Source organism: Lissotriton helveticus, chromosome 3_1 (genome assembly GCF_964261635.1).
Source record: "Lissotriton helveticus chromosome 3_1, aLisHel1.1, whole genome shotgun sequence".
NCBI classification, from domain to species: domain Eukaryota; kingdom Metazoa; phylum Chordata; class Amphibia; order Caudata; family Salamandridae; genus Lissotriton; species Lissotriton helveticus.
In genome coordinates this window covers 1,939,465,662-1,939,492,155 of record NC_136061.1, presented here as the reverse complement: position 1 = coordinate 1,939,492,155, position 26,494 = coordinate 1,939,465,662, and the positions used below count along the sequence as shown (strand labels likewise).

Here is a 26,494-nt window from a genome sequence, read left to right as displayed (position 1 = left end):
TCTCTTAGGTAGATAGCTTGGCGTTAGTCAAAACTTGAAAACTGAGAAGGTAATTTTCATTCAGATTTTAGTCGTATGTTGTATGGTGGCTAACGGTGGGGAAAGTACATAAAACACACAACCAGAAGAAGGCAATACTGGAGAATAAGTGTCTTTCGGACCTGATCCCAAGGGACCAAGGATAACAAAGTACCCATCAAAATAGTGGAAGTTAGTCACCTCACTGCCTAACTGCCTAACCCCTTGGAAATTCCGGTACCTCGCAACTTTACATGGCACAGATTGTAAATATGCCAAATGAGTAATCTAGTGTGGTGATGTTCTGAAATGTATTAAATGTAATTGGCAGTACAACCACAAACCTAAGGCATCTCTGAATATTCCACTACAACATTTCTCCCAAAATACTTGTTCAGCTAACTCCAGGTGGCAGAGAATATCATGCAGAGACTAGTCAAGCAATTGAGTCACGTCAACAGCAGTGTGTACTGGATGAGAACAGGAGTGTTAAACTTTAAGGCAGAGATGAGTCTACTTCAAAATCCTCACGCAGTCCACAGAGTCAGGTCCTTGTCTGCTCTGGCAGTGCAACTGAGCTCAAAAGCTGCTGTGACTCTTGTTGTCATGATCGCTATGGCACGTACCTATACTGTAGTATAGGATGCTGTTTCATTATTCGTGAACATCAACTGATTGTCCCGAAAGAGTAGTGTAGCGTCTTCCCAACCGGGTTGCCTGCCAATGACTACGCCACACACGGAGCTTGCTATCACATGAATGTACTCATCTGTGTGCAACTGCAAACTCAACATTCTAAAGTAACCTTCACTGCAATACAGTATTCATTACGTCACAGCTGTACGGAGTTCACTAGGAGTCAAAAGGGTTCTGTCACTGCTAACTCCCAAGACACTACAAGTAGTATGGATACATTCTCATTATCGTTTTTCACTCTTTTTTATCATCTTGTATTATAAACGTTTCTTTACCGTATTTCTTTCTACGGTCCTGTCTTGGGACTCAATATCGTTTAAAAGTAGATTGTTTTATTTAATTGGATTTCCTATGTGCCCAATGTTCACAAACACCACAATGCTGTTTGCAAACCATTTTTGGAGTCATTTTTTAAAATTTATTTTGGTGGTTCAAAGCACTGTAAAGTTATCAAACACAAAATGAACACTAAGAAGCATTTCCCAGGTCATGACAATCTATTTTGCATTTCATATACCTTTTTCTTTTGCGAGCTCAATATGGCAGTAGTAATGCATATGCACTTAATGTGTCAAGCAATCAAGTGTCCAGGAATTCTCTTCTGCCATGTCTAAAGTGGCAGTTAGTTGCCCCAACATCATCCTACATGTCTAAATAGTGTGGAGGAAAGTGCTTTCCCCCTTCTTCCTTCTTGCATTTCAAGCACCTGCCATTTGCTGCGAAGCTCATATTGTGCAGTCTGCTGCTATGGTGATAGGTCCTATTTAGGATCGTCAATTGGAGCAGTTTTGGGCATGCTCAGATTACCACTCTCTTAAGTGCATCAATATAGCTTGCCATCAATATGTTCAAAAAGTGTTTCTTCCATGAAGCCCTATGGTATTGCAAACTGCCAACCACAGAAATGACCTCTTTGGTCAGCTGTTTGATCATGGCTCTAAATTCCAGAGGTTTTGCCATGGCAGATTAGGCCAGTCCAAAGAGTAAGTCATCCAAGCACATAGAACGTGTAAATAATTGAATTCCTTATGTTGTTTTCTGTAGTTGTATAAATGTGCTCATTTTATCTTCCCCCCTGTTGTCACTATTGAGCTGTAGATGAGCTATTGAATGTTTTTGTCAACCATTATAAAATGAATTTGCTGCCAAATTGTTTATAATATTCTCAAAGGACATTAAAACAGAGTTTAGTGCAGTTTGTGCAGACTTGAGGAAGTGTATAAAAGAGGAGGTGAAGGAATTCAGAGGCTGGCAGATTCATTTGAGAGCGCACAAGATAAGACAACTATGGATCTGGGGTACTACAATGGCTAACTGAACTACATTAACTGCTTTATTTCAGAAAATGTAACCTTCACATAAGGTGTATCTGAGGGATCTGAGGGAAAAGATGTCATGACATATGTCCAGGGTCCAGTGGAAGCCTTTCTTGAAATGTCCCCCAATGAACCTCTCCGAATCTATGTGGCCTATAGGTTGATGGTTTGAGGAATTGGTGCCAGGGGCCTTGTGGACATTTTGGCCCACCTCTAATTCTTCAAAGATAAAGAGAATTATGAAAGCATTCAAGAATGGTGGCCAGCTATCCTATAACAGAATAGAAGTGCAAATATTCTAGGACCTCTGTCGAATAACCCTTCTGAAATGGAGATCTTTCAAGCCAGCGATGTCCTTCCTCCAGAGCAAAGGCATCTGATAGAAATGGGGACACCCCTTTTGCATCATCATCTAATGGAATGGATTACTCCAAGTGACCAAATCCTTAGCTGAAGGCGTACATGATTCTTGGCCTGAGCCTGCCTCTAGGAGATGCCAGAGATTATCAAGGTGTCAACTTTCCTTGGCCCAGGAGCCATGAGCCCCACAGAGTTGACTGACAAACTCCAGGGAAAGCTGAAATTCTAGCTGGTCGTAGGGCCATGATTGCACATCTCCAGAGGTCCAGGGCACCACTGCCCCAGAATTCCTGCGCCCAACAAGATGATGAAACCACTGAAGAGTCTCCGTGAACACTTTGGCTCCATAAGAGATTGGATAGGGTTGGGGAGCACCAAAGGGGTTAAACCATACAGGACTAGCATATTTAAACACTGAAGATTTCCTTGTGAGAGAGTGACCTTAGATACTTGTTGAACAGTACACTAAATACTTAGTGGCTTTTCACATTGAGGTTAGAAATAGCATGTTCTTCAGATCTGATAGAGACTTCTAGCTGCAGATTCCTTACCTTAGAATTATCCTCAGGTGTCAGATAGCATCTAGATTTTTTTTCCGTGAGCAGTACTCCTGCGTGCTGGTAGGTGGTGTCGAATGGTTCCGCTTGGCGGCAGTGGCAGCATCGTCCACGATGGATGTGACGTGTGTGGTGCCAATTTAGGCACCACTCCAGCGTGCTGACTATGTAGGCGCCACTCCAGCGTGCTGACATCAGCTCATTTCTTTTTGCAACAGTCAGCGCAGAACCGGAGAGAGCTATCCCTTCAGTCATTTTCTGACTAGACCTTTTTGACGTTTTGTCAAAGCTATTTTTAGAGCTCTTCTTCTGGTGTGGCAGGGATGTCCACTAGGAAGACCAGCTTCAAGCCAGGAGGCTCCTGTCTTTGACAGATGTTGATGATGGACCCGGACCTTGTATGCCTCTTTTGCATGGAACACGATCGCAATGCGAAGACCTGCATCGATTGCCGCACCATGCACCCCAAAGCCTTGAAGGAGCAATCCCTCAAGCTCCTTGCCACCTGACGAGCAACGCTCTTGATCCCGCTCAAGAGTAAGGTCCAATATTTGGTTACAGAGTCCACGATCCTTGTTGCACTCCAAGTTGTCAGGCCACTCTGGTAAGTCTCACAAGAAGAAAAAATATAAGTAGTCAAAGAAGTCTTCAACTTTGCAGTGTCTGCTGGCCGACAGGACGGGGAGCGGCGGCATTTGACGCTTGGCTCTGTGGTTCAGCTTGGTTCTGCGGTGACAGGATGATTGCCTGCTGCCACAGCCCTGCCCTTTCCTCACACAACACCCCCCTCAGAGAGCTTGGTGGTCCAAGCCTCTAACTCCTTTGTAAATCCTAGCGCATTCCCTACTGCCCCACCGGATAGGGAATTTGATAGTTTAGACACCTTGGGGAAGATGTTTTCTTTCACCAGCCTAGCACTGAGGTCAGTGAAAACTGTGGGCCTTTTGGGTCGGTATTCGCCATGCTCTGTGGGATTCAGTTGCGCAGGTGGTGCTCATGGTTCCGGAGGAGGACCGGGCTATACTCTCCCAGGGTGTTGCCGATGGGAGATATGCAGCTAAGTTCACGATCCGTTGTGGAATGGATATAAAACCAACTCGTTGGGAAGAGCAGTTTCATTGACAGGGGCCTTACGGTGCCACGCCTGACTGAGAACAAGTAGTTTTTCTGTCTATGTCCAAACTTCACTTATGGACATGCCCTGTAATGGCTTTTGTCTCTTCGGAGGCAAGGCGCATTCAGCGCTGGAGCGTTTTAAGGGCAGCTGGGGTGCAGCCAGGTCCTTGGGCCTTTCCATGGCCCCTTGCCTACTCCAATCCACCTTTTGGTGCCACGGAAGGGGATTCCAGCTACGTCTATATCCTCCCAGCCACCAAAGTGTGCAAGCTTCCCAGCCTCTGCATAGCTAAGGACGTGGTACCCACAGACTTCGTGGGTCTGGCAGCCAGAGGTCAGACCAGTCCACCACACCCTGGCAGCCGCAGCCTCCAAATCCTTATAGTTTGCCCTCCTACCATTATGGACACCCAATGAGAGCAGGATATGTCATCACCTACCCCAATTTAGGTCTACAACATCAGACTGATGGGTTCTGCAGATTGTCCTTGAGGGCTATTCTCTCCCCTTTGAGACTACCCCTCCACCCATGCCACCTGTTTGCGACAGGCTGACAGAGGACCATCTTTCCTTACTCTGTCAGTAAGTGATGGCTCTCTTGGCCAATAAAGCCTTACAGAGGGTGCTGATGCCAGAAATAAGTCGTGTTTGCTATTTCCGCTACTTTCTGGTGCCCAAGAAGGATGAAGGCCTTCGTCCTATCCTAGACCTGCGCCCTCCCAGTTTTTCCTCAAGAAGGAGAAGTTCAAAATGCTCACGCTTGTTCAAGTCCTGCCTGCTCTGGACCCAGGGGAATGGATGTATCAATGGATTTGCAGTAAGGATATTTCCACATTCCTGTCCTGCCTGGCCGAAGGTGCTCCCTGTGGTACTGTGGGCCACTAGCACTTTCAGTTCACTGTGCCCCCTTTTGGCCTTGCACGCACTCCTCGGGTGTTCACCAAAGTGATTACGGTGGTTTCAGCTCATCTGGGGAATCAAGGATGCCAGTCTTCCCCTATCTAAACAACTTCCTGTTAAAGGCGAGTTTGCCCCAGGCTGTCGTCTCCCACCTCCAGACTATGGCAAACCTCCTGCATTCACTTTGGTTCACTTTCAGCATGTCAAAGTCACTCCTGACTTCCTCTCAGACGCTCTCTTTCACCTGAGCTGTTCTGAACACGGTGCAGTTCCAGGCCGGTCCTCCTGAACGGCCAGTCCAGGAAATTCAGAAAGGAATTTTTTAAGATTTTAAAGAGCGACATGGATCCGAAGGCTATAGCACTGTCTTTTGAGAAAATTTGGACATCTATATAAAGGTGAGTGACGTTTTTGAATGCAAGATCACTAAAATGTAGGTTAACCCAACAAATGTCAACAGCCTGGACACTGATACAACACCCAGTGATATCCAAAGGCCAATAGCTACAAGGAAGTTGACGCAATTTCCATCACCTATGATAAAGGAACTGAAGACCCAATTCGCAAGTTGCAGATCTGGATCCACATGTAAAGCATTTTCTCTGCACATTTTGAAACTAATTGCCAACGCTATTGCCCCTTCCGAAAATTTAATTCCCCTTCTTAAGCAGGCCAGTGTTGATCGTAAGGTTCTAGGGAACTTTATACTGGTCTCACCATGGCCATCCTAGTGGAAGGCAACCTATTGCACCCTTCACAATCGGAGTTTAGGGCTCGACATAGCACTACACTCTTGGAAATCATCAAGTCTGTCAAATCAGGCCTAGACTCAGGAATTAATGTAGCCTCTGCGCTATTGGATTTGTGAGCGGCATTCAACACTGTGGATCACAAAATCCTGTTACAAAGGTTGTAGTCCCCAGGGGTAGGTGGATCAGCTTTGAGCTGATTGGGCTCTTTTTTGGAAAATAGGGATCAGTCAGTATGGATAAAACCTTTCTCCTCAGGAGTAAAACCTTTGAGATGGGGGTCCCTCAAGGCTCCTACCTGAGTCCCACCCTTTTCAATGTTTATATTACCCAATTGCCATTTCTGGTTGAGTCCTTCGGTTTCAAAGTCATATCATATCCTGATGAAACACAGCTATTGCTCACATACAAGGGAGACTCACACAGGGCAAAACCCCTATTTCCACTTTGCATGAAAGCCCTACTGGTCTGCCTCAGGAAGAACCAGCTTCATTGCAATCTGGACAAAACATAGATTCTATTGTTGGGGTCTGGCTCTATACCAGGGTGGACAGGAGCCTGGTCCAGTAATAATTCCCCTTTGCCTCCCCCAACTGAGGTGAAAAGAAATCTGGGCATCCTGTTTGACACTCAGCTCTCCTTTAACGCACAGATTGCCGTTGTTGTGTAATCCTGCATCTGGATTTTAAGAATGCTTAGGAAAACCCTGAGCTTTCTTCCACACAAAGCTCAAGTTACAGTGGTCAGGGCTCAAATTCTGTCAAGGTTAGACTATGTCAATGTCCTTTACCTAGGAACACCAAACTGATCTTCTGCAACGTCTCCAGGTTGTGCAGAACATGGTGGTCCGCCTCCTCTAGAAAGATTTGACTGTTTCTCATGTTCCAGAGCAGTTCCATTGGTTACCGGTCCGTAAGTGTATTATGTTGAAAGCGCTTACAATGACTCACCAAGCCCTTCACAACAACGAACCCTGCTGCCTAAATGAGAGGATCAGTGAGTACAGAGCTGGTAGATCACTACATTGTAGTAATACTCGCTTGTTAAATGTCCCCCGTTTTAGGGAAAACGTAGAGGGGGCTCCTCCTTCATGGTCCTGGCTACAAAAAGCTATAACCAGGTACCTGGCGGCGTGGCCGAGCCACCGAAGATGGCGGATCACTGTCCTTAAGGCTCCGGCTGCCGGCCCGCATCATCCGCCACCTATGTAGCCCCCTCGCATCTCACAGCAACAGCAGGGGCAGCGATCGAGACCGGAGTGCAGCGGGATTGCCCCGATGTGCTCAGAACCCCGGGGCACAATCAGCAGCGCACCCGGAGCGCCCCGCATGCAACTCCCGTGCACGGCCCTCTAAAATGATGGCCTCCCGATAGAGCTGTGGCTGTGGGCGGCTCGGCCCCGGCTGACAGAAGACCACAAACGGAGGCGGCACACCAGCGGAGCCCGCAGGTGAGCCAGTGACGTCCCTAAACCGGCGGCCAGACACCGGCCGAGACCCGATGTGCCGGGGGGCGGGGCTCCGCGAGGCTCCGACGGATCGCGACCGCGGCGGGGAGCCCACCCCCGCCGGGTCCCCACTCCACTACTGCAGCCCCATGTAAATCGAGAGGCGCTGGGAAAGCCAAAATTCGGAGGGGAACGCCCGCCCTAACTACCCCGTGAGAGAGGCTGTGACCACAGGCCCATAGCAATGGCCCATATCACCCGCGCTGCACCCTCTGCAGTGCGGGGACCACGCTGCGCTGTGGGCTAGCTGGGCAAAGAGGAGGCCTCACCGCATGGGTCCTGAGATGTCCTGCAGCGGCCTGGACCACGCCTGCAGCCGGGTGCGCTGACCAGGCCTGGCGGCCTCAGGTGGAACGGCGAGACCGGTCATAAGACACCACATCTCTACTCCGCGTGCCAAGTCTCTCATTAGAGCAGTGTGAATTTACTGGTCTACACCTAATTCCATGCACGGAGCCCGGCCTCAACTGCACGCCATTCCTCATTCTCCCCCGCCAGCGATTCAAGGAACATGAAGAGATGGAGAAAGATGCTGCAACCGCAAGTAGGCCCCTCTCGGCCGCGTGGCCGCGGTATAGAAGACCGAGAGGGCGACCCGAAGACCTCCCCTACGGAGTGGCTGCAGTACCGGCGCCGATCAAGCCATTGAGATCACCGTCAGCTGCACCTTATCATTAGCGCCACTGAGACACGGGGTAAGGCCCACCAGTACTGACCACCCTCAAGCCACAGAGCTAAGGCCGCGACACCGCCGTTCTGCTATACCTCCGAGCCCCCTCTCAAGCTCAGAAGCTACCACCTGTCTGAGAAGTAACACCCCGATCTGCCGACCCGAACAAGTCCTACATCAGACGTACGTGTCAGGCGCAGCGACTTAGTGTATAACCGTGGATGCTGTACCCCGCCTAACAGGCATCGGACGCGAGAACTTGCGCAAAGGATCTAAGGCCCCCCATCATGGGTCGTCAACGGGTGACGGTGACCACCCATACGGCAGAATCGCAGAAGATGAAGCCTCAGCCACCACTACCGACTGGATCACGGGAGGAACTCACCAGAGAAGATTCCATGTCCAGAAAATTGGATCAAGTCCTCGCTGCCATAGAGCACTCCAGAGTGGCGATGGAAAACAAATTTGATACTCTAGCCACTGATTTCAACATTCTCCGGGACGACCACAGGAAGCTAACGGACAAAGTAACCCAGAGCGAGAAAACAGTACAGGCCATAGAACCGCAAGTACAACAACATCATCACGCCATCAAAGAACTGCAATCCCGAATCAAGGCCCTAGAATATAAAGCAGACAATTTGGAGGGGCGCTCCCGGAGGAGCAACATCCGAGTCATGAATCTACCAGAAGGGAGGGAAGGGGCCGACCCAATCAAATACGTCACAGCCTGGATCACAACTTGCCAAAGACTTGACTCCCTACTTTTCCATTGAACGGGCGCACCGGGTTCCAGCGCGATGGCCCAAACCAGGGCTGCTCCCGCGACCATTCCTGATGAAACTCCTGCACTTTAAGGACTGAGACACTATCCTCCGTGCGGCCAGGGCACACGGGCGACTGCAAGTGGAGGACAAGCAGGTAATGCTCTTCCCCAACTATTCCCGAGCTGTGCAACAGAGGGCCACCTTCCAGGCGATAAAACGTATACTTCGCCAAAAGAACATTCAATACGCTCTCTTGTTCCCGGCCAAACTCAAGATCATCTAAGAAGGCACCACGCACTTCTTTACGGACTCGAAGGATGCAGCCGCCTGGGTGGAACAGCATGCACCGCATTGTCCGTCGACAGCGGACACTCAAAACGATCACCCACCGCAACGGTCATGGCGACAGGGCCGTAAAGTCACCCTCACGCAGCTCAGCGTCAGGTCCAGCCCGACTGGAACTGGTTCCCCGGACCTCACGCAAATCATAGCAGAACGCAGGAAGGCGATACAGGCAGTGGCCGCCCTCGACCCCACTGGGGGGGGCTCGGACGTGGAAGGAGGTCCTCATCTATTCAGCTCTGAGGACGAGGACAGTGATGCACCCGCCTCCCGGGAGGACTCTGTGCCACCCCCGATAGTGACGCCCCAAACAGCAGACACACTAATATAGCAGCTACATGCAGGCCCGGACTGCGCAGCAAACACGGCTTAACTTGCGACGAACCGCCACGAAAATACGCCGCCGCCCAGACGCCTGTCTGCAGAACGGCGACAGCTGACAGGACTCACCACGGAGACCACATCGAACTGCATCACTCCAAGTCTGTGCCAAAGCACTGGAACGACTGAGATGCCGAGGGTACATTTCCGAAGTTCATCTGACTCTGTAGGGATGCCCAGCCACCACCCCCTAACAACGAACTAAAGAACTCGAATGACACACAGTTTGGACGTATTGCCCCAAGCAATAGGTCCCCTGAGTTGGGACTGTTCCCCAGAGTTACGGTTTGTCCCCCTTTATGTTCTTAGTCCCTTAGATACCCGGAGGCGGGCAGGAGGAAGAGGACATGATCACAGCAGACATCCCTATATTGATGAGGCGGGGAAAGACCGAGGGGAAGGGTTGGACATGAAGAAACGGACACTCAGAGAAGATTGCGAATTGCCTCGGTGAAGCATAGCCCCTAAAACACCGAACACAGACTTAAAATTTGTGACCTTGAATGTCAGGGGTATGCACACGGCCACTAAGAGGTACTCGGTGTACGCTTATTTTAAAAGACAACAGGCTGAGGTGCCCCTCCTACAGGAGACACACCTGACGGAACCAGAGGTAGGCCGCCTGCATAGAAAATGGCGAGGCCAATTGTGTGCCACGGCATACTCTGCCTTCGCCAGAGGCACACTAATCTGGATCAGACCTGGTGTACCATTTAAGGAACAAACCCGTTTGATCGATAAAGATGGGCGATATGTAATCATGACCGGCCTTCTAGAAGGTCAGCCTATACTCCTGGGTTGTGTGTACGCCCCTAACACAGAGCAAGACCACTACTGGGACAAACTGACCACAGTGCTAGCTCGTCATACTGGGATACTCTGGTTCCTGAGCGGAGACTACAACTGTGTATTAGATTTGCACCTAGATAGGTTGCACCCTCCTCCTACGCACTCCCCAGCACACAAACAAATAGAACGTTTCCCCAAATGGGTAGACCACTGGCCGATCACGGATGCCTGGAGGGCACAGCACCCAGTCACCAGACTGTACTCCTTCCACTCTGTTCCCCATGACCTACGGGTGAGGCTCAATAGATTCCTGCGCTCCGCAGATCTCCTGCCCAAATTACAATGTGCTGACTATTTTGGGCGGATAGTATCGGACCACGACGCACACATCGTAACCCTTAGATGGCGACCAGCCCACCCCGGGTCCCCACATGGAAACTCCCCCAGGAATGCCTCACTGATCAGGCCTTTCGACATATACATGGGGAATTTATTCGGGAACACTTTATACACAACGCAGGCTCAACCTCTTCCAGAGCAGTAGAATGGGACGCATATAAGGTTAGCGCCCGAAGACACTGCATCCAACAGGTAGTAGGGCACGAAGAACACTGGAACAGGTGCTACGCACAGCGAGGACCACGCAAGCAAACTTGTCCCGGGGTACGGACCAAGGGAGGATGACCGCAGCACAGCTCTCGGCGGCGAAGCTTGCGCATGCAGAAGCATTGCGAGACCTACGCAAATACAGTTTCCACGCTTATGCGACACAAACACATAGGGAAGGCAATAGAGCAGGAGCATTACTGGCATGGGTGGTCAAACAGCCAATCATTCATTCATTTATTCATACTGATGATTCAGCCTCTATCCTGGATTTTGATAGACTGTGAGGCTGCTGGGCCTCATGACTTTCTGCATCCTGCTTGTGACACATGCCTCCTGGTATTAGTGGGCTTTGCTGTGGAACATGAAGTTCCAGTTGGCACAGCATCAAGGAAATCTCTCCAACATATTCTAGTTCTTTGAGGGAACTGCAGAAGTTCTGCAGAGGTGGTTACCAAACCGCAATTGGATCAGTGGCAGACCCATCTCGTTTCCTCAACCAGATTGGAAATGTTTGACAGATGCCTAGCAGATCACGAATGGCATTTCCATCTGGAGATGGTGCAAGGTATCTTTCAGCAATCGAGAGAGCCTTGGTTAGATCTGTTTGCCACCTCGAGAACTATGTCAGCAGTTCTTCGTGCTGGAGTTTCCAAGGTGGCTCTCACTCACAGAAGCTTTTTGTCTCAAGCAGAGCTCAGGCCTCCTGAATGCCTTTCTGCATGTACCACTCCTGCCCAGAGCTCTCACCAAGAGCAGCAATGACTGGTCCAAGTCAACCTTGTGATTCCGGACTGGGCTCAGAGAGTTTGGTTTTCCAAGTTGTTTTGCATGGCCATCAGTCCTCCGATCAGGTTGCCTCTTCAGGAGAATCTTCTGTCAAAGCAGCAGGGGAGGGTTCTCCACCCAAACCTGTCTTCTTGTCTGGAGATTGAGGGGCAACAGTTGACAGCTTTTGACCCTTCTGCCGGAGTCTGTGATGTTATTCTGGCAGCCAAGCATCTCTTCACAAAAACGGTATTCACCTGCTGATGGGGCAATTTTGTGTCATGATGTGCAGAAAAACTGAGTGACCCCATTTCTGCTTCTCTTTCTTAGGATCATCTCTTTATTCTTTGCCTTGCCCAGAAGGGCTCTGCTCTGGGCACCTCAAAGGTTTATATTTCTGCTATCTCAGCCTTTCTGCAGTTGCTTGATCAGCCATCCCTCTTCATAACCCCTATTGTACATAAGTTCTTGAAAGGTTTGCAACAAATGTTTCTTCCGTCTCCTTTTGTCATACCTCACTGGGACCTTAATCTAGTCCTGACACTCCTGATGTGTGCTCCCTTTGAGCCCTTGCACAACTGTCTGAGATGGCAAGAAGTCTTTCTTGCTATCAAGACAGCCTTCTTGGGGGCAATAACAACTGCTTGGAGGGTCAGTGAGCTTCAGTCAATCAATCAATCAATCAATCAATTTATATAGCACGCTACTCACCCGCTAGGGTCTCAAGGCGCTGGGGGGAGGGGTCCGTTACTGCTCGAAAAGCCAGGTCTTGAGTTGCTTCCTGAAGGAGAGATGGTCCTGGGTCAGCCGTGGTGAATGGGGAGGGAGTTCCATGTCTTGACCGCCAGGTAGGAGAAGGATCTTCCTCCGGCGGTGGCTCTGCGAATGCGTGGTACGGTGGCGAGGGCGAGGCTGGTTGATCGCAGCTGGCGGGTGGGCGTGTAGAAAGTGAGGCGGTTGTTGAGGTACTTGGGGCCCAGGTCGTGGAGAGCCTTGTGAGCGTGAGTGAGGAGTCTGAACGTGATCCTCTTGCTGATGGGGAGCCAGTGCAGGTCTCTCAGGTGTGCGGAGATGTGGTTGTGGCGGGGGATGTCCAGGATGAGTCGTGCGGAGGCGTTCTGTATGCGCTGGAGTCTTTTCTTTAGTTTCGCTGTGGTTCCCACGTAGATGGTGTTCCTGTAGTCCAGTCGGCTGGTGACGAGTGCCTGGGTGACCGTTTTCCTGGTTTCGGTGGGGATCCATCAAAACATCTTTCGGAGCATGCGCAGGGTGTTGAAACAAGATGACGAGACGGCGTTGACTTGTTTGGTCATCGAGAGGGAGGAGTCCAGGATGAAGCCCAGGTTTCGTGCGTGGTCCGTTGGTTTGGGGGTGGTGCCCAGGGCAGGGGGCCACCAGGAGTCGTCCCAGGCGGAGGGGGATGATCCCAGGAGGAGGACTTCCGTCTTGTCTGAGTTCAGTTTCAGGCGGCTGTTCTTCATCCACTCGGCGACGTCTTTCATTCCTTCGTGTAGGCTGGCTCTGGCGGTGGCGGGGTCATTGGTGAGGGAGAGCATCAGCTGGGTGTCGTCGGCGTAGGAAATGATGTTAAGGTTGTGTTGGCGTGCGATGGCTCATGTAGACGTTGAAGAGGGTGGGGCTGAGCGAGGATCCTTGAGGTACGCCGCAGAGGACTTTGGTGGCTGCGGATCGGAACGGGGGGAGGCGGACTCTCTGGGTTCTTCCGGCGAGGAACGAGATGATCCACTCCAGTGCCTTCTCTTGGATTCCGGTGTTGCTGAGGCATTGTATTAGTGTGCGGTGGCAAACTGTGTCGAACACTGCAGAGAGGTACAGGAGGATGAGGGCAGCTATTTCCCCGTTGTCAAGCAGGGATCTGATGTCGTCGGTGGCTGCGATGAGGGCGGTCTCGGTGCTGTGGTTGGCTCGGAAACCAGACTGTGAGGGGTCGAGCAATCTGTTCGTCTAGAGGAAGGCGACGAGCTGTTTGTTGACGGTCTTCTCGATGACTTTGGCAGGAAAAGGGAGGAGCGAGATGGGGCGAAAGTTCTTGAGGTCGGTGGGGTCCGCTGTCGGTTTCTTCAGGAGGGCGCTGAGCTCGGCATGCTTCCAGCTCTCCAGGAAGGTGGCGTGGTGAAGGAAATGTTGATGATGTCCCGGAGTTGGGTTGCGATGATGGAATCGGCCTTTTTGAAGACATGGTAGGGGCAGGGGACGGTAGGGGACCCAGAGTGGATGGTGTTCTTGAGGGCTGTCATGTTTTCTGTAGTCTGGTCGTGGCGCCAGGCTTTTTCGAGGGTGCGGCAGTTTTTCTTGGATGTTTTGAGTTTGTTGGTGAACCACGAGGCTTTCTTGCTGCCGGGTCTGCTGGGTGGGTTCCTCAGAGGTGCGAGGTCGTCGGCGCAGTTGGTGAGCCACTGTGTGAAGTTGCGGGCTGCTTCGTTGGGATCTGTTGCGCTGACGGGAGGGTTCTGGCTGAGGGAGGTGGTGAGCTGGTCGGCAGTGATCTTGTTCCAGCTCCTGCGGGGAGCCTGTTGTGGGTGCTGGTGGGTCGTGGTTCTCCTGAAGTTGAAGTGGACGCAGCTGTGATCAGTCCAATGAAGTTCGGTGGAGTGGCTGAAGGAGATGTGCTTGCTGGAGGAGAAGATGGGGTCAAGCGTGTGGCCGGCGTGTGGCCGGTGTAGTCTTTGTCATCCATGCCTCCATACCTGAACATCTACCCAGACAAGCTGGTTCTATGAACTAGAAGTTCCTTCCTACTGAAAGTTGTCACTCCCTTTCCTGTAGGCCAGTCCATCACTCTGCTTACTTTTTACGCCACTCGACATCCCTCCAAAAAAGAGGCTCAACTTCACTAAAAAGAGGGTTGTCAATCTACCTTGACTGCACAAAATAGTTCCAGGTGGACGAACACATTTTCGTTGGGGATGTTTGGAGCGAAGAGCAGGAAAAGCCATACAGTAGCAGACCATCTCCCAATGGATCGAGCTATTCATTAAAATCTGCTACGTATTGGCCAAGAAGCTACCCCCAGAAGGCTTGCACACTCATTCCAGAGCCATTCCATACCAGAGCCATGCCTGAGACCACTACATTAGCATGCGGAGTCCCGGTCCTGGGCATCTGGCAGGCAGCAGCGTGTACCTCTCTGCACACGTTCACTAAACACTACTGCTTGGACAGTCAGGTCCGTAGGGATCGGCACTTTGCCCGTTCGGTACTGCAGGACGTTTTGATTGAAATTGTTTTGCAGACCCATCTCCGGGGAGGTATTGCTTGGGTATCTAGTCTAAGGTAAGGAATCTCTGGCTAGAAGTCTCTATCAGTTGAACAAGTTACTTCCCTTTCTTAACGCCTTATCTGATAGAGACTCTATTGAGCCACAGATTCCTTACCGACCCACCCATCCTTCCTGATCCGCAAACACATTTCTAGCGATAGGGCTGTTACCCTGTCAGTGCCCTAAATTTTCGACATCAGTGATCAGTGTTCTTTGTCGCTCAATGCCCCTCGCATGGAAAGTTGTGAAAAGAAACTGAGGTCAGCGCGCCGGCGTAGTGCCTATTTAGGCATCGCACACATATTATCCGGCACGGACCGCGCCAGCGACACCACACAGAGCCAATCAATGACCCGCACCGGCAATCAGGGGAACTACTCATGAAAAAAATCCTGTATCCAGTCTGATGGCTGAGGATAATTCTAAGGTAAGAAATCGGCAGCCAGATAGAGTCTTTACCAAATACACATTAGCTTCACTTCCAGGGAGATGCTACTCGTTTTTATGCATAAGCTTCACCTCCAGGAGACCACAGAGTTTGAAAACGAGGGATCACCTTCGACTCACTAGAGTTCCCAAATGAGCCATTGACGGTAATAACTTATAATGTAAGAGGCTTAAATACCCCCGTAAAAAGGAAATGCCTACTTCACAAACTTACATTGCTAAATACCGACACAGGCGTTCTTCAGGAGTCCCACCTGCTTCCGTCTGATCTTTCCACACCAGTTTTTCTCTTCTTCTGGGAAGAAGACAGCTGGGGTGAAAATTTCTATAGGAGGAGGTTGTATGTTTGAGGCTAATACCATTGTTAAGATAAAGCATATGCTTGGCGGTGTGTGACACTCTTAGAGAGAGACCTGTAGTGTTTGCTTCTATTTACTGCTTGAACCAGTGAGTGGACCATTTAGACTTTTTATTGGAATGAGTACATATCCACTTGAGAGGCATTAGTCCCAACATATGGTTGCCCATTAATGTTACGCACAAATCGATCATACCCACCTAAACACTTGGCTACTCCCTAAGATCCAGGATGTCTATCCAGGGCCACTATATTTTTCTGATCATGGTCCGCTATCCTGTTTTGGAATACCTGCATCTCTTTGCAAAGAAGTGGGTACTTGGCACCATAAAGAAGTATTTCTAAATGATACAAAGTCATAAGCAACATTAGTAAAAGCATTACTGACTACACAACACAAAATTACATTGGAGAAATGAATTCTAACACACTTTAGAATGTGATGAAATCAGTGTTCAGGAGGCAAACTTCGAGAAGGTAAAAGACATTACAGTTAAGGACAGAGCCAAGGGAAAATGCAGAATCTTATAAATGCACTTGGTTTCAAAAGAGGTAGAGGAGAGTTGTGGCCCTAATGGGACAAATCCAGGTCTTGGAAACATGATAGCCATTTCTTTGTGCTAGGTTAGATCCCAAGTAAATTTCTGTCTAATCTTCTCAGTCTGACACAGGCCAAATGCCACCTACTTGAGGTCAAAAACAGGACAGGTATTATAGGTTATGGGGAGGTGAAGTAATAATGATGTTTCTATCTCTTGTATAGATAGCAGTACGAAAGAAACCCTGTAGCCCTGCAGTGCTGTAAAATATATGTAGAGAGTGCGAACTTTCTTAGCTGATTATCGTGAAAAGTTATAACAACCTATTTCGAAAGAAGAGGCTCTAGGGGCAAAATCTGGTCGGCTCCCCTTTAAGGCCTTGGTCCCAAATGGGCTAGGGGCCCTTTTCTACAAAACCTTCAGTGCTCAGCTACTTCTCATCTTACTGAAAGTCTATCAAGAAATAATTTTAGAGAAAAAAGTAATAACTACAATGGCATCATCTACAGTCTCACTGATCTTAAAAGCAGGTAAACCACCTAAGAACTGTGCCTCTTACAGGCCTTTATTGCTATTCAATTTAGACATAAAAAACCTTACTACAAGTGCGCCGGCCTGGTTGCAATATATTATTAAAGACCCTAAACAATCAGCATTTATAATTAGAAGACAATCTAGCAAGAACACCAAAGATGCCCTTCACCTCTTGGACATTGGTAGCACGGGGGTAGAAGTGTGACCCCGAACTTCCTGGACGTAGAGAAGGCATTTGACAGGGTAGTTTGGAGCTTCATGATGACACCCTGTGTGAGATTGTTCTGGGTGAGATCACAGGATGGCTATTGGCAGGATACCACTCCCCTAGAGCAGGAATTAGAGTTAATGGGAGATGCTTGTTCTGGATTCTCATTCTGGATGCACATGGGGTGGGGAACTAAACAGGGATGTTCCCTCTTCCTCCTCCAAAGCAAACTTGAGGCATGAAGTAGTCTTGTTCTGGTTCAAAATCACTATGTATGTTGATGATATACTGGCATTGTTTGCTGATTTCTACAAAATTACTCCTGCCATTTCTGGAGGAACCCGCAGAGTTCCAGAATGTGATAAACAGGACTAAATCGGAGGTTCTAATAAGGTGGTTTCCACAATCTGATACCTGGGTTTGACATAGGGCAAATCTATGGGTGACCAGGGAGGCTTCTATGCATAGACTGAAGACTACAGTACAAACTGAACATAATAGTTGCAGCCATCAAAATGACTTTTCTTTACAAGATACTGTATATTTTCCTGATCCTGCCACTGCATAGATAAAAGGAATTTATGGATGAGTTCTAGCTTCGAGTGCTTCAGACAGTACAAAAAAGGAGGATTTTGTAGACCACAATGTATAATTATTGAAACAAATCAATCTGTGATGTGGGTTATTGCTTGGGTATGGGTGGACACCCAGATTGGGGAGGGTCTGGTGGATCCTAAGGATTGACTTTTTTTTTTAAACAACCCATGAGAGGAAACGATAGTTCTGGAAACAGTGGGATCTGTTGTTGAACAATCTGACAAAGAGATCAGGGGCCTAAACATACTGGAAGAATCCAAGTTGAACAATTATTAATTGAACAAAAAATACATTGGTGATTGAAAGGACTCTACACTAGTCCAGTTCAAAATGCTCTCAAGTTATATAGTTTAAAAGGCTTGATGTGGTTCCTATTGATGGTGGTGGTCTTTGAGAGGGGTTAGGTTCTGCTGAGGGCCAGGATATGGGAAATGTTTATTTTTCTATAGTATGTTCTGAAATACAATAAAAATATATTTCAACCTAAAACTGCAAAATGGGCCGCACTAAATGCAATTTCAGCAAGCAGTGGAGTTGAGGGCCTTGACGGTATTTGAAGTAATGGTGAAATGTTAAGTATTTTAATAGTGTCATCTCCGTTATTCTGCCTTTCTTCAGTTTTTATAACTCTAGTGAAGAAACCAATGTCACTTTAATTGGAAAATGTAGGGCATTTTGTATTCTTCAGTATGAAAGTATCACACATTTTTGTAATAAATATTTCTTTTTGGGGCATCTTTCAAATAGAAGCATCAATGATCAAAACAATTGGCAAATAATGACGATCTTGTCAGCACAGATAATAGGAATTACCATATATTCAAAATAATAGTCCTGAACTGTAAGGCACAATGGCAAGATTCGTAGTGCACATGAGGATCAGAGTAACAGTTAACAAAATCGTATGAATTTTAACAGTCTCGAACAGTCTGGGATCTGAGAAAATAGGAACCTGAGAGCTCCATGGAAGCCCATTGGTGCAGCCTGTCTGAGAGGAAAAAAGAGAAGAAGAAGAGGCAGATAGGGGGAAGTGTCGTGGGGGTTCTGTGCGTAGAAGGATTATCACAATTTACACGGGAAAAAAGGCGTCCCCACCTCTTCTCCTAAATTATGTAAGAGACAGTGTATTTCAATCTGTTTATTCGCAAGTCGAGGTAGGTTGAAGTCGCTATAAAACATGGAAAAACTTTGTACTTACCTGTATGAAGATTTGATAATAGATAAGTCAATTAGCTAACGAAAAACTAGTAACATAAGAGCAAAGTAACAGTGATGATGAGTTTGTCTAAAAAAGTGACAGTTTGATTTTGTTTCCTCAACAGATGTTCACTATGCCAATGAAAGGTGGCAGCATAGGTAAGAACATTTTTCTTGCATCTTTAAAAAGTGTTATTTGAAGTTAACATGTGGTGCTAGATTCCCACATAAAGATTACCTTTAATGAATGTTAAAATTATTTTGGCTAGTTAATTGATCCTCCACTGGAAAATGGCACTTTGTTGAACTCTTTTTTTATCCTTCATTTAAATCACACTCAATGCTAACATTTCATTTACCAACCCCCCATGCACCAACCTGTAATACAACTGGCATTTGTAATAAATAGGTAGCTTAGCATGTTTATTATTCGATATTCCAATGTAATATATTTAAAAATCGTAAATAAAATGATGCTCATCATATGAGTCAAAATGGTTGCTTGTCACCATACGTTTGTCCTCCATACTGCCAGATATGCAGGTCTTAAGCTGTTCATTTACAACCAGGAGTCATCCCTGATATTCTTCTGATATTACTTATGGTGAACCGCCCTGCAGTAATTTCCCTTATTGTTACCATTAGATGAATCTTTCCATCCACGTCAAAGCAATGCTTGTTTTAGCTCCCGCTATTGCAAGCCGGTGGTAGTAAAGCAAGCTTATGTACTATTGTCACCTTAGAATCTGGTAATATTTATGCACCTGATTCCATGACTCGCTACAGTTGCTCTTTTCAGGAAGTCCTGCACCTTGGGACAATCACAATCTCTTAGTGAGACCCTCACCACGAGTGACCATTTAATTCCGATGGATCAGGTAACTGTAATTATCAGCTGCATTGCAATTTTGTGATTACGTGAACACCACGGGTCTGTTAACTTCTAACAAGAAAGTATTATTGTTACAGCATCATTTAAAAAAATTCTGACGCCACTGTCCGTCTCCTGATGTGGTATGTGTAACCATAAGGCACTCACCTAAACAGTCATTCACAGACTGATCAACACATATCAATGGAAAAGCGCAGATCAGTTGATAACAATGTTGCCATCAGAGACATCCTTTGATGACAACACAGCGTTAAAGACACTGTTGACAGTGGCATTGATGATGCCAATACCGTTAACATCTTCACTGTCTACTATGATAGTATTTGTCAACTAAGCAACCTGTCAGATTTTCCAAGTTCACCCTCATTTTGAAATATAGTAACTGGTCTTACGACCATACCAACCTCCTCATGAGCTGCAGCACCCGCTGTATCAAGTGTAATCAGCACAGTTGTTTTCAAGTCAACTTGTAATGCCCAGCACATCCGCTTCTCCCTTACAGGAAGAGAATATTATAATTGAACAAGAATAGGGAGATGTTTATGAGGATGTTCCATATTTGATTTGTGCGCAGTGGCCCTACTGTAAGTCCTGTTGTCAGCGATCATTTAGAATGCCACTTGCCTTGGCCTATCAGAAGCAAGCCCAATGTCAAAAAGGTAAAAATCAGTCTAAGGTACAGGAAGCTAGGAGATGACACAGACTTCCCACAGATTCATGCTGTCCCACCCTCTCATTCATCCTTGTAGACTCCATGTGGGGCAAGATTTCAAATTTCTTAGAGGAATGGAGTGCAATCAGTATTGATAAATTGGTCAACCATGTATTTAAGGATAGGCTCAGGCCTCCACCCACTACACCTCGTAGGATTACACCATATCTGCTTGCTGCAAGTAAAAATCATCTTTATGATCATAAGAAGCCCGTAAATCTGTCCTCAAATCCCAGGGAAACAATGTTTTTTATCCGTTGCCAGAAAGAAGTTGAATGAGTGGACCTGATAGTTTAATGAATACAACAAAAACCACTTGTTCAAAAAAAAGATATATTTCAGCTCCTGATGGAAAGGAAGCTCATGACATTGGATTTGCATGACACTTTTTTCATAATTTCTTGTGCACCCCAAACTTCCAAAATATCTGAGATTCGAAGCGGCTTGTTGCCATTATCATTTCAGAGTGATAATGGCACTCTGAATGACTATTGATCCAACAAATATCGAAAACCAAAATATTGGAAATTAAATATAGCTAACGAAAATATTGACTCAGTATACTTAATTATAAAAACCACCAATATCAAGAACACAAATCTCATTTTTAAAAATATTGAAAACAAAATAATTTGAAGCAAAATTATAGGAAACAAAAATATCTTTAACTTCAAATAAACATAAAATAAGTAATTAGGTGATAATTAATAAAACACAAAAAAACAGCTTTTCACAAAAAATAATTGTTTTAAATAAATCCAACACATGTTAAGCACATATTTAAATTAAATGTAAATATATTATATCAACAACATATTTACCATTCAGCCTACAAATTTAAAAATCCTAAAATACATAAAATAAGCCCCCAATAATTAACATTAAGTACAAGTAAACGCCTGCCTAAATATTACTAAATATACATATATTATTAATTTTATAAATACAAATATGAAAATGTATCTTACACATAAATAGTAAAGCACAAATTAGTGTTTACCATAGAAGGGTCGAACCGATTTTTAAAAAATATAGTAAACCAACCAATAAACTTAAAGTATAAACAACTTTATCCAATAAAATCAAACAAACAAATAAATCAACAATATAATAGGGACAGTATTTAGAACAACTAAATACTTTAAAAATGACAAATGCTGCAAGACGGGGAAACTCTGCTGTATTCTTTCCACACACCACTAAAGAAGAAAAATATACATCTCAACAACTACATAACCAAGTAAGTAACACTTATATTTGAACTTAAACCTAACTGTTAACAAACCCAAAAATGTAAAATTGCATATAAATATTAATACACTTTCCAACTTTTAACTTTTTTACACAGACTTCCTAGAAGAAAAAATCTACAATTTGAAAACCAATAAATTACTAGAAAATATCAACTATCACAAACCTGAAAAAAGAAATAAGAAAGTAAGTATACATAAATAAATAGCTAATGATAAACTCCAAAGAGCAAATAAAAACAAACCTACCGACCTCAACCCCTACAAACTATCAACAAAGTACCATTTCAAATATAATTTGTGTTTTTCTTTTGAGTCAACAGAAACAAAAGCACCTGCTGCACATTAAAACACCTCCACAGGAAAAGCTGCAACTCCGGGTGGAACATCTCACCAGAACATAAATGTGGGTATACAAAATAGAAGTAAAGCATTTTTAAACATGTCAATGACAAACGTTCAAAGGTTCAAAGATATATATATACTATTACAATACTTCCCGATACAATGACAGAGGCAGCTAAATTTATCACTTCACAGAAGAGAAAGCAGTTACCAAACCACGTGGGCAACACCTACAGTCAGGAAAGCGCATCATCAGAATCTACAAGCTAAAAATTAACCCTGGGCAAAGCACTACGCTACGCTCGCGCAGTTTGCGAAGTTTGCGCTACTTTGCGAATTACTCGTAGCACAGTGCAAACACGCGTAGCGTAACGCAGCAGTCATTTTTTGCTTGCTCGCTTTCCTCAACATCAAGTTGCCTATCGCGAGCATGGAAAATAAAACACCCAGCAAGATTCTCAATGCGGGGAGGTCAGGTTTCTCATTGCGAGTGGTCGCTTATGCTCGCGACCGCTCGCGATGAGAAACTACCAGTCCGCTTTGAGAAAGCTGCCACTCGAGTAGAAATCTACTAGAGCGGCAGAAAACGACCGCTTACTCTGTGCAAAATGCAGTTTGCACTGCTTGCACAGTGCGGAGAAGCATCCGGCACTGTGCAATCAGTTCGCATAGCTACGCGTAGCTCGCGTAGTGCGAAGTGCACTTTGCGTAGCTACGCGTAGCGCTACTTCGTGAAGTACGCCCAAGGTTACTAAAAATTTGCTAAATATATTTCTAATGCGTGGTATTGGAGGGCAATTTCAAAAAATGATGTAGTAATTCATGCAAGCGAGCACAACACAATTGACGTTAAAGACACTGATGAAGACACTGTTGACAATGGTATTGATGAGGACAACACTGTTAACATCTTCACTGTCTACTGCAAAACGACTGTCAGTGATAGCACTGTAAAAAACACCCCCAAATGTGACTGAAATAGACGTATGAGAAATTTTGCAAGATATAAGAGAGGCAGGCTGTAGCTCCCAGGACTGCAAAAGTAAAATCTTGAAGGATAGTTTACTGAGAGTCCCCGAACGCATAACAGGGCAACTACAACCTGTCCCCATTTAAAAAAAATTAATTGCATGAACTAAAAAAGCCGCCAACGATATCCCACCTGCCCCTAGATGATACCAAGACATAGACATACCTGAACAATTACCAATCACACATAGTAAGGAACATTTCCTTGTACATGACCATATACTCAGTTCTCCAGTATTAGGGGTGTCTTTCATAGATTCACATGCCTGAATCATTCCCCGTCGTCGGAGTCCCACAGTACATAAAATAGCAATAATATGCCATAATATCATAGTAAAAAACAGTAATTCCCAACCAGGAAGTAAAGGAGCCCAAGCTACAGGGGAAGAAACTTCTACACTCATGACTATCCTAGTAATTTTGTATAACCAAATTGCAGCCAATCAGGCGACAGCACCCACCAGAATGTTCTCCCCAGAAGCTCATGCTTTCAGATTTTCTACCGCACGTCGTGTGAAGGGAGTCTCCCTGAGCTCTGCTCAGTACTTCTCTATTTTCCTTCTGGAATCTAGTGTTTTGAAGATGTCTACCAAGAAATCTCGATTCAGGCCTTGTGACTCTTGTGGTAAGCTCCGAGTTTTTAAAGAAGATCCCCACAAGAAGTGCATTTACTGCCTGTATCCTGAACATCAAGTGAAGGACTGCAAGATCTGTAGGACCTTCCCTCAGAAGACCCTCAGGGACAGAGAGGGCCGCCTGCTATTGTGGCTACAAAAGCTCAAGGATTCGGATTATCCTGCTTCTGAGGTAGGCAGTATTGCCTCTGGGTCTACTTCAGCCTCTAGGAAGAGAGCTGCTGATGAGGTTTTAACTTCTCCTGGGGCTAAGGTTGCGAGGAAGCAACAACCTGCTAAGGGGTCTGATAGGCCTTCCACATCTAAGGCTACTCCCCCTGTTGAGGAGAAAAGTGGTTCATCTACGCCCACGAGAAAATCCACAAAGAAGTTACCTCAAACATCTTCTGAGAAGACTTTACCTCAGAAACAGACCCTGTCGTCGACGACGCCGTCGCCGACTCCTTCGTCGACGAAGATCTCCGTTGACGCTACGTCTACGTCAACGGTAACTTTTTCCTCTCCTAAGCCTGAGATGATTATGTCGATGGCGTCTTCATCGCCGACGATGGTCTATGTTACTGTTAGACCTATTTCGGCGACGGCAGAGTCTTCATCTTCTGCCATCGTCGGCGCCTCGTCGAGGGCTAAACTAAAGAAATCCCGTCGACGACGCCGTCGACGCTTGTTCTTCCGTCGACGAAGAAGCCTCCATCGACGGGATCGTCGACGTCTACCACACCGTCGACGAAGACACCACCGTCGACGAAGCCAACATCGTCGACGAAGCCAACATCGTCGACAAAGACAACAGCGTCGATGAAGACAACATCGTCGACGAAGACACCAGCGTTGACGGAGCCATTATTATCGACGACGATAACTGTACCGTCGACGACGACCTCATTGTCGTCTACCGACAAACCCAAGTCAACGAGTTCTTTGGTAGAACCCCCTATCGACGCCACAGCTATCTTCTTGTACCACTTTGCAAATGTGGTCGCCGTCTACGGCTTTTCTGTCGACATCAAAACAGTCTTTGCTTCAGAGACGTGGTTCAACCTTGGAACCTTTATCTCCTCTGCATATTTCACAGCAAAAACTACCTCTACAGGTTCCAGACAAGCTACTGGATTCTGAGGACATTGAGGAGGATTCTGTTATTGAGGAAACATTTGGAACCGCGACAAGTCCTTCCAAATTGAATATAAAATATCAAGAGGACGACCAAGAAGATCAGCATTCGCCTGAGCAAATGACATCAACTGTGAGAAATGTCCCTTCAGCTCAGGTGCCAATAGCATTGCTCACCAACCTTCAATGCATGCTAAATGACTATTACAGGCGTTTTTCGCCAGCAGAGTCAACAGGCTCTGTACCTCCTACACCTGTGGTTGAGACGCCTTTGCCTGACCTCAGACCTCCAAGGTCTCTTCCACCTGCATCATCCAATCAACCGGACGAACAACGTCCTTCAGACGAAGAAGAAAGAGAAGAAGGAGAAGTCGATAACGAGTCATTGATGTCGGAGTGGGATGATTACCAGGTTAAACCTCCTTCTCCTTCGCCACCGGCTAATTCAGATTCACCTCCAGTGGACGTAGGTGGATTCCACCTTTTAATGGAGCGGGCCACGAAACGCTTCCACATTCATATGGAGCATACAGAACATGAATGCTTCCTATATGATTTTAAAGACCAGCCAAGGAAGCAAGCGAAGTCTATACCTATTATAGATTTCATCTGGAAGGAGGGGATTAAAGCCATGTCTAACCCGGCTTCCATTCCTCCGGTCCTGCCAAGGATTGATAAAAAGTATAAGGCTCCGGAGAAGTCCCCTGCTTGCCTTATAGGACAGCCAAAACTGGATTCAGTAATCATTCAAGCTGCACAAAAGAGATCTAGGAACCCTTCATCTCCATTCGCGGCTCCACCTGATAGAGACGGTAGGCGCCTGGATGCCATTGGCAAGCGTGTTTCAACGATGGCAGCTACCACAGTTCGAGCTGCTAACTCATTGGCCATCCTGGGCAGATATGACCGGCAAATGTGGTCAGATATCTCGCCATACATAGACCAACTTCCTGAAGCGCAAAAGATCCTGCAGGAAGGTAAAAGGATCGCGGCTGAGATTATTGATTCTGTTGTTGATGTGGCCTCAATTGGCTTCAGGCAACTGGCAGGTGCTGCTGTCCTGCATAGGCAAAGTTGGCTACGCTCCACTTCGTTCCGTCAAGAAGTGCAAACAAAGGTATTGGATATGCCTTATGACGGAGAGTTTCTGTTTGGTCCGCAAGTGGAAGAAGCCCTGCAGACAATCAAAAAGGATCCTTGGGCACCCTGCGATTTTGTAAGCCGCCCTTTTGAGGAGCGAGAGGACATGGATCGTTCTCTAACCGAGGCGGATATACGCAACAGTCCTCTTACGGGCAGGGGAATCAACGCTATCAAACACAGCGTTATCAATCCTTTGGTCAACGAAACAATAATTATTCCCAGAACAAGAGGAGACTGGCCTACCGCGCAAAGGATAAATGACAATGAGCCTTATCACCTGCCACCGCTTCTGTCCCAATCTCATGCAAAAATTGGAGGACAAATATAAAAATTCTACTCAACATGGTCATCGATAACATCGGACACGTGGATCCTGGACATTGTGGCCAAGGGCCATGCCCTCGAATTCGAACAGTTTCCTCCAAATGTTCCCCCAAAGGGACCACCTCCAGCTCATCTAAAGGAGCTGTTTACCCAACTCAATTTGATTTTGAAGAAAGGAGCAATCGTGAAGGTTCCTCAAACTCTGAGGGGAACAGGATTCTACTCCAGATTTTTTCTAATAAAGAAGAAGTCCGGAAAATGACGTCCAATTCTGGATCTCCGTGCCCTAAACAAATATCTGAAGAAGCTAACGTTCAGAATGTTATCGCTACAGGAAATACTGCACCTC

The 26,494-nt window shown here is 46.6% G+C and overlaps 1 protein-coding gene across 2 annotated transcripts in view; it reads left to right on the top strand.

The window, feature by feature from the left end:
- LOC144825222 (uncharacterized) overlaps positions 1–26,494 on the top strand; it is a 357,632-nt gene that overhangs the window by 75,633 nt on the left and 255,505 nt on the right. For both annotated transcript variants that reach the window (XM_078684071.1, XM_078684070.1), the window contains exon 3: positions 18,828–18,861. In XM_078684071.1, coding sequence (XP_078540197.1) covers positions 18,828–18,861 — 34 coding nt within the window. The remainder of the gene's footprint in view (positions 1–18,827; positions 18,862–26,494) is intronic.